Below are 9,577 nucleotides of genomic sequence, written 5' to 3'. Positions count from 1 at the left end.
AGAATTTTTCTTTGCGTTCGCTTTCAATTTTATTTTTAAGTTCTTATTGTCAGAATTTATTCGTTCTCTAAGATCCAAGATCCACCGAATTTCGAAATTGGTAGCAGTTGACTTGACAAGGTTTATATATTTGCTTTAATTAATTTCAGACTGCAAAAGAGCACCGAATGTTAATAGCAACAGCACTTTTACAAACTGGAGTGGAGATGTTAACAGCAACGCATCGTTAGTAGCAAGCTGTTACTCTGGGTACAATATGTCTGGTAATTCAACAATTACATGTTTGCCCGACGGAACGTGGTCAACGCCGCCGACATGCAATGTTATACGTAAGTGAAGCCTGTTTCAAGTAAGACACGGAACGACTATTGTTTCCTAAATGTGGTATCAATAAGCGTCAGACTGTGCTTTCCAAATTATAATAATTTCATTTTTGTATATCTGTATAATACTGTTTAGAATCTAACTCAATTGCGTTAAAATTACAATTTCATGTTCAAGTTCATATTGTCAGGCACCAAATGTATCCTCTTTAATTATTGTGTAATATTAGTAGATTGATATTCAAATAACATGATGTGAAATTACTTTATTATGATTGTGTTTCTTGAGTAAAGATCTACTATGATTGTGTTTCTTGAGTAATGATATAGATCACGTTAGACAATTTTAATATGTGCATATACTTTGATTAATTGCATCCAAGGTCTTTTTTATGTTCACTGCCAAATTATGCTAATTCGGAAATTGCTAAATATAAATACAATATTAAAGGGATCTTTTCACGCTTTGGTAAATTGACAAAATTGAAAAAAGTTGTTTCAGATTCGCAAATTTTCGTTTTAGTTATGATATTTGTGAGGAAACAGTAATACTGAACATTTACCATGGTCTAATATAGCCATTATATGCATCTTTTGACGATTTTAAAACCTAAAAATTATAAAGCGTTGCAACGCGAAACGATTGAATAATTTGGAGCGTTCTGTTTTTGTCGTTAAATTTTGTGAAACTACGAAGATTGCTTATATAAGGTATAAAATACGTGAGGGATGTGTACTCGGCGGAATAGCTCAGTAGGCTAAAGCGTTTTTACTTCAGGACTCTGGCAGGACACCAGGGGTCACTGGTTCGAAACCTGCTCCGGGCAATGTTCTTTTCCTTTTTTTAATTTTATTCTTGATTTTTTACTGGAGCTTTTACGATCCAATGTTTACATTTATCAATATAAAGCATTTAATGAATAAGTTAAAAAATGCCAAAATCTGTGAAAAGGCCCCTTTAAGAACTTGTTACCACCTTTTAATAACGTGTCAACAACTGAAGTTTAGATAATTTGAGACGATCCAGTTGTGTGGAAAAGATGTGCTCTTATCTTATTAGACATTGACTTACTTTACGGCAGCCCACAAGAGTCAACAGTCATACATTTTAAACTGTTTTATTAACACAATATGTAATTATTGAGGGTCTGAATTGTTAAAGACTTAAGCACCAAACGAACTTTAAAAGTGATAGTAGTTGAGTTAGACAAAATAAATGTATTTTCTTCAATTAATTTAAGGCTGTCAAACACCACCCAGTGTAGATGGCAACAGCACTTTTATTAACTGGACTGGAGAGGTGAACAGCAACGCAACTTTAGAAGCCAGCTGTTACCCTGGGTACAATATGTCTGGTAATTCAACAATTACATGTTTGCCCGACGGAACGTGGTCAATGCCGCCGACATGCAATGTTATACGTAAGTGAAGCCTGTTTCAAGTAAGACACGGAACGACTATTGTTTCCTAAATGTGGTATCAATAAGCGTCAGACTGTGCTTTCCAAATTATAATAATTTCATTTTTGTATATCTGTATAATACTGTTTAGAATCTAACTCAATTGCGTGAAAATTACAATTTCATGTTCAAGTTCATATTGTCAGGCACCAAATGTATCCTCTTTAATTATTGTGTAATATTAGTAGATTGATATTCAAATAACATGATGTGAAATTACTTTATTATGATTGTGTTTCTTGAGTAAAGATCTACTATGATTGTGTTTCTTGAGTAATGATATAGATCACGTTAGACAATTTTAATATGTGCATATACTTTGATTAATTGCATCCAAGGTCTTTTTTATGTTCACTGCCAAATTATGCTAATTCGGAAATTGCTAAATATAAATACAATATTAAGAACTTGTTACCACCTTTTAATAACGTGTCAATAACTGAAGTTTAGATAATTTGAGACGATCCAGTTGTGTGGAAAAGATGTGTTCTTATCTTATTAGACATTGACTTACTTTACGGCAGCCCACAAGAGTCAACAGTCATACATTTTAAACTGTTTTATTAACACAATATGTAATTATTGAGGGTCTGAATTGTTAAAGACTTAAGCACCAAACGAACTTTAAAAGTGATAGTAGTTGAGTTAGACAAAATAAATGTATTTTCTTCAATTAATTTAAGGCTGTCAAACACCACCCAGTGTAGATGGCAACAGCACTTTTATTAACTGGACTGGAGAGGTGAACAGCAACGCAACTTTAGAAGCCAGCTGTTACCCTGGGTACAATATGTCTGGTAATGCAACAATGAAATGCCTGCCCAGCGGAACGTGGTCAACATCGCCGTCATGCAATGTTATACGTAAGTAAAGCACGTTTTAAGCAAGACAATTTACGACTATTTTGTCCTCAAATGCTATAATTAAGTGTCAAATGGTGTTAATGCTTCCGCTGATATTTTTCAAAAATATACTTCATTACCATCTGACTAATTAACCGTGGTAATATGATAGCTTTTAGTTTTAAACATACATAAACATTCGTCACGAAACACATGTTTGTGTATTTCGTTAACATAAGCAAGAACTACATTGCCCTATGAACAAATGCATATTTAACATAAGCTTCACAAGTTTATCTTGATAAATCTACACGAAAGCATTATTTAAAGTGTAGTTGGTATTCATTATATATTGAAACGAAATTGTCAGTTTCGGTGATAAACGGGAGCGACACAATTTGTGATTATGACGGATTTTCACTCTAATGCTTTACTTATATTTGATAGACGCTGAATTACATGGTCAATGTTTTTGCTTAAATAAATGTCAATCTTCGAATCACCACCCAGTGTGAATCCCAGAAGTCTGGTCTGGGGATGTAAAAAGCAACGAAACTCTAAAAGGAAGCCGCTTCAATGGGTACAATATTTCTGGTCAATCAACCATTAGATGTTTGCCCTACGTAACGTTGTGAACAACGCCTAGTTGCAAAGTTATGAGTATGTGATGACAAGCACTTTAAACAGGGTTCGCCAGGTTTTAGCGCCCTTATGTTGTACCATGATCAATCTCACAGATTAACAAAATGAATTAATGTTTGTCTGCGAAACGCCACCCAACGTTACTGTCAGCAGCAATTGATCAACTGCGGCAGTGAAAAGCAACGAAACTAATAAAGCAAACTGTAACAATGGGTAAAACATGTCTGGTGAATATAACTTAACATGTTTTCAAAATTTGAGTAACACCACAGATTTGCATTGTTACAAGTATATTATGCGTATCATGGTTAAAACGACATATTGAAGCACTATTTATAAGTTTACGTTGTAATAAAATGTCGTTCTGTTGCAACGCAATACAGCCTGCAAGTTACAAGCAAAGCAAACTGTTAGAAATTAATAGAATAGCATAGCTGTTTCTATTTTTGCTGCTTTAGGTACAACATGTATGTTGATCAAACGTAAAATGTTTGCTCGAAAGAACGTGGTCAACATCAACAGTTTGCAATTATTATACGTATGCCATACCATTCATGGTTCAAAGGACACATTCAAGCACCAAAGGAATACAATTTAAAAACTTTATTAGGCCTACTACCTTTCAATAATTCAACTGCAATTGATTCCGTTATGGCGATAACCGTTTGCTTTTAGATTGCATAGACAAACAAGTTACAGATGTCTTATTCTTTGTAGAATGCGAAGTACCTGCATTCACGAATGGGAATGTACAACCTCCTCCACCTGTCTACGCGAACAAATCTGTCACATTTACCTGTAAATCCGGCTTCAAACTAATAGGAAACAGTACCTCAAAGTGCAACTATAATGGATCATTTGATCATGTGCCAATATGTCAGCTGATGAGTAAGCAGATCCAGTATTATTTCTTTTTCTTAAGTTGATTGTTTTATGTGCTTAAATCATCATTTGTATTAGGAGTACCTTGTTACAAACTCTAAGTAGCATAGTTTATGCCACGTTTTATAATCTTGTTATTGATTCATGACAGATGCCAGTTATGGTGCCAAATGTGAAGCGAGTATACAGTGCGTTACAAAGAATGCAACTTGCAATACAAATATATGTGTTTGTCCTGAATCACATGACTTTTATCTCAAAAGTAACGATTCCTGTGTAACAAGTAAGTACTAAATTCAAGCAATGAATTATTGCTTTGTTTGAACAGTGTATAATGCAAGCAAAAAAGAAGTAAGCATTCTTATAATTATCACAATTTCAATATAGTTAAGTACAAGTAATTAGATGACGATATTGAATACACTTACATAACTTTCGTCTTTTATTATCCTGCATAAAACAACAAAAAACTATTTAATTTCTTGTAATTAATAGTTCACAATATGGAATGCTAAATATTGATGATGGTATTGCTTATTTTAGTAGCAATGCTCTCGGACTTCAGAGATGTGTGAACATATCTGATTAACAAGTCTTATTTGTCATGTTGTCCCTTGGGCGCGGTAGTTTTGACCTATGAAAGAACAGGCACACGATACGACGTAATATGCCAAACTTCAAACTACTTGCATTTGCGATAACAGAAAAGAGCATGAAAATAAAATATTTAATAATATAAGAATAAATGAAGCATGGTAACTCGGCTAGAGGCCATTGTTTTTTTAAGTGGCATGATTAAAACGATATTGTATGCTAAATATTTAAACTCGGAACCTTAAAGATTAAGAAAATGTGCAATTATTTTAAAAGTCTTTATTCACCATTTGACTTATTGAGTCCGCAACAGACGTGTGATTTGAAAAGACTTGAACACCAAATATTAAATCCCTGATCACGGAATTGCATAGGTGAGCTAAACAGCATTCTGTGTGCATTAACATAATGGCCGTCAAATTAAAATTTAATAAGAAACAAAAACAAAGCAAAGCATCATGTAAATTCAATTTTTACAACAATTTTATTACAATGCATTGTTTAATACACACACTAAAGTAATATAATTGCAATGTCGGAGTAAAAAACACGTCGAATCTAAATCCCTTTTTGTTGTCAAGACTTGACACAACATTATCATTATCAACATATCATACAGTACACATTTTCATAAAGTTTGCAGTGCATTGTTGAAATAGAAAATAGAAAATCAGTACATAATGCCATATATACCATACCTTTCAATAAAAAAGGTTAGGTTTTCGGGTTTTTAAACCAAATAAAAACTAACGAAACTCGTTTTTTGTCTAAGACAAAGAGAAAGGAATGTCAAATAATACATTTCACCATCAGAGGCTTTATTCAAAAGGACCGGTCTGTTTCTTAAAAAAGTGACCTATGTTTGCACATTCATCTTTAGTTTTGTACTACTGGTAAATTGTTCATCCGTTAATATTTGCCTTCAGAAAGTGCTGCAAGCAATCAATTACACATTAAGTAATAAATAGAAGCTTTTCATATATGAGTAGTTATATATCAATTATAATATCGTTAAAATATCATATCGTTTCAAAATATCAGAATCTGCATTGTACATTTTCAATCTGAACGATATCCAACCATACACAATCCAGGTGGTCACATTAAGAAACCATCGTGCATGGTGTAAAGGGCGAGATTACCTTTGATGTGTATGCACACTTTTTAAATTATATCTACATGAACACGATAGTTAAACATTATTCTAAATTGATTTTCAATGCATACCGAAACTCTAATTAAGTCTTTATTTAATTCAACGTTTTATTATTATTGTGTCGAGTGTTTTGTATTAGGTCTGCCTTGTATTATATATCCCTCGGTAGCCACACCAGTTATAATCTCCTACAGCTTTCCTACTACCAGAATATTATTATCTTGAATAGATTAGATTGTGAAAGTTTTTTGTTCCTTTTAATTTATTCACGCGTTTGTTTTATATGCGTATTATTTCTTATTTCAGGACTTTCACTCGGCAATAACTTCACATGGGCATTCCTTCAAGAAAAAAATGACTCTGTTGGTATACTTGGTGTTCACACACCGAACGCTAGATACAAATATGCTTTTTACGTGGAACTTCGAAAAAATGAAACAATTATTGACATTGCATATTTCAACATAACTTCGAGTGGCAATGCGACTATAACTTTTAGAAATGTTTCATCAGGCGAGCGCTACATGCTGCACGTTTTTCTCTCCGACGGAGGAATTCCTAGTATGGAATACAAAAACATCAGTGTGGTTACACGTAAGCATTAATTACTAGCATTTTTATAACAGTTTTATGCATCATGTTTATCACGTTAAATGGTATATTACAATTATTAGGCTGACAAAATGCTCGCTGCACTTTTGTTAAATGAAATGATAATAGCAGTGAAAATACGTTGTACAGAAATTATTAATATAAAAATTTATTATATCGTCACAACTCCAATTGTTTACGGTGCATCGTCTTACTTATTTTTACTGTATTACGTAATACATATCTATGAGCTATTGTGAAAAAAAAATCATATTACAAAAGACGTGTTTGTAATTTTAATGTCAGTAATAACATTATTCCATAGAGTATTTCATGATTTTTAATCTTCTTTATGTTACTTTTCGAGAAAACACGTTCATTACTTGCAATTAAAATTACGTCGTTGGGTCCAAATGTAATCGGTATGTGCATTTACCATTTAACATTGTTTAAATTCATTAATTTTATAATTGTTCTATGATCAATGCATTTTTATGTTTCGAAAACTATGGCATTTCAACGTATTTTTGTTAAAATTATACACGATGATTAAAACTAATAAACAAATGTCAATACATGATTAGTTTTAAACGTTTATAAAATCGCGTTAATCTTATGCGATTATAATTATCGAATGCAGTTAACATGTTTAATTGGTAAACCGTGTATACACCCGCATGGAATTCGAATAGTTTTGTAGTTTGCATTAATAATTGTTTATACTCACATCAATTTATACTATTCAAATATCGAAAGTTGAAAATTGATTTTAATTTAGTAATGCGAAACGAAACATGAAATATGTGCTGACTGATTAAATGTTCATAAGAAAATGGAAAACATACACTCCTCGAAATTTAGACAAACATATCATTTATGGTCACTATATTCCTACAAGACTTTTTATGTGTATTGATATGTATTTTAAGTTCATCACTACACATATTAACTCAAATGTATTTTATTTTGTTTTAGTATCAATTTCTTAGATTTTCTAAAACAATTTATGACAAACAGTTAGAAGATAAAAGTTACTAATAGACATGCATAATAGTGTAATGTCTTGTATGTATGAATGCATAAGCTACAAAAAAATACAAATACATTTTAACATTATTCTTTTTCAAAGTTATAATTTTCTGATAAAAACACTTTCTACAATGTACAACCGTTCAGATAAGATTTTTCTGATGTATTTGGCTACCAATAACAGTTCTGTAGCCTACACAAATACTTCACTATTTAATACCATCATACAACTTACTGCCTGGTAAATTAATAATTAGTCCATTTGTACTGTGTACTTTCCAAAGATTTAATAATTTGTAAATCCTAACCACATGTATAACACCTGTAGTGCTAGTCGTGCTTTATATGTCCAAGGAGCTTCAATTGCCATGGTCCGCTGTTATCAGTTATTTTAGCAAAAAGGCTGCATGTAAATCTCTCGTATTCGTCAGTTCTGTGTCAAGTTCTAGTTGTTACAGTTTTTAAGAACGTGATTATTGATACAATCATTTTCGATACACGTTTGTTCACTTCAGTACCAAACTGCAACAAGAACTGGTTGTTACAAAAAGTTACAACTGAATCATTTACATTTGTCCAATCGGCTGTTTTGGATGGTTTTGAATATTATGTATTTGACATACCTGATGTGGAATCGTTCAACATTACTGATAAAGTGTGCAACAAATCGAGTACCTGTGCATTTCTAAAATCTCTCGTGAATTTGAACGTCACTGGTCTTACATCTGGGTTGCCATATACTATTTTAATTCAAACTGCAATTGCGAAAGGGGATGACACAGCTTACTCGCTCAGTGGTGTTGTTTGCCAAACGTTCAACAATTACACTGGTAATTATTTTATTTATTTATTTTTAAATCTAAATATGAGTGTTTAATAAGAAATACCTATTGCTATACATTTATGACATTTACTTAACCTATATTTTTATAAGTACGCATACAACACTGTGTATAATAATTGTCGCTTTTTGTTGAGTATTTGCCCAATAATGGCTAATACTGTTATATATAATATGTATTTCATATACGATGTTAAATAAGATTTTGAAATTGACTCTTCTAGTACCTGAACTGCCCAACGGTCTCGAAATTCCAACTGCAAACATAGGCACGAACAGTTTCGTAATACAGTTTGCAAATGAAACGCCAACTAACTTCGTTTCATGGCAAGTGGATGTTTACAATGACAGTTCTGAAGAACTAGTGACTTCCAAGACTGAATTTAAAAACTCTTCAAATGTTATGACTATAAGCGATAAAATAGAACCTGCCACAAAGTATATTGTACATGTGATTGCAGTTGTGCCATACCAGATAAGCCTTTCTAAAAACTTCACTTTTTACACAAGTAAGATTTGGCTTTAACGTTATTGCAATTAAATGTGCAGCGTATAAACAATAAAAAATCAGATTGTGCATATAATTACATACACACCGTGATATTTTGTTTATTTGAATATATATTTTATATGATAACACATATGTGTCATTATAGCTATACAAATAAGTGTAGTTAACGTAATATTTAGCAGTAATGGTGCCGTTCTCTAAATAAATGGTGTCTATAAGACATGTTACACCCTCCAGTATATACATGTACAAAATTGGTTTGCATTATCATCTGCAGGACCCACCAACGCATCACCAGCAGAACTCGGTCATGTATCAACAAATAGTATTACACTAGTTTTCAACCGAACACTTCACTCTGTAAGATACACACATATTACTGTTCGTGTTAAAAACTCAACTGTCCGGTTCAAGGGTGCGTGCGATAGTTTGAATGTTAACAGTATGAATTGCACGTTCAAAACACCAATTAACGATACAGCAATGGAATTATCAAGTCTTTCACCAGGAACACTTTATAACATATCAATATTCACTTCCATCGGTGATATGGAGAACATTTTTCCACAAGTCATTCAATCATATACGGGTAAGAAGTTTACAATTTATCCCTTTTAAGTTGCATAAATGATGCTGAAGTGGCAATTTGAATATTGTAGAAATGTGCAGTAATTCTAATAAGCATGTCTAAGTCATTATTTATACA

The 9,577-nt window shown here is 32.4% G+C and overlaps 1 protein-coding gene across 1 annotated transcript in view; it reads left to right on the top strand.

Annotated features, from left to right (window-relative positions):
- The first annotated feature begins 214 nt into the window (after window positions 1-214).
- LOC127849854 (receptor-type tyrosine-protein phosphatase eta-like) overlaps window positions 215-9,577 on the top strand; it is a 30,088-nt gene continuing 20,725 nt past the window's right edge. The window contains exons 1-8 of the mRNA XM_052382606.1: window positions 215-329; window positions 2,467-2,646; window positions 3,985-4,155; window positions 4,301-4,432; window positions 6,206-6,493; window positions 8,035-8,349; window positions 8,585-8,869; window positions 9,149-9,460. Coding sequence (XP_052238566.1) covers window positions 257-329; window positions 2,467-2,646; window positions 3,985-4,155; window positions 4,301-4,432; window positions 6,206-6,493; window positions 8,035-8,349; window positions 8,585-8,869; window positions 9,149-9,460 — 1,756 coding nt within the window. The 5' untranslated portion in view covers window positions 215-256. The remainder of the gene's footprint in view (window positions 330-2,466; window positions 2,647-3,984; window positions 4,156-4,300; window positions 4,433-6,205; window positions 6,494-8,034; window positions 8,350-8,584; window positions 8,870-9,148; window positions 9,461-9,577) is intronic.

The sequence above is a fragment of the Dreissena polymorpha genome, chromosome 11, assembly GCF_020536995.1.
Source record: "Dreissena polymorpha isolate Duluth1 chromosome 11, UMN_Dpol_1.0, whole genome shotgun sequence".
Classification (NCBI taxonomy): domain Eukaryota; kingdom Metazoa; phylum Mollusca; class Bivalvia; order Myida; family Dreissenidae; genus Dreissena; species Dreissena polymorpha.
This window is presented reverse-complemented; position numbering and strand designations above follow the sequence as displayed.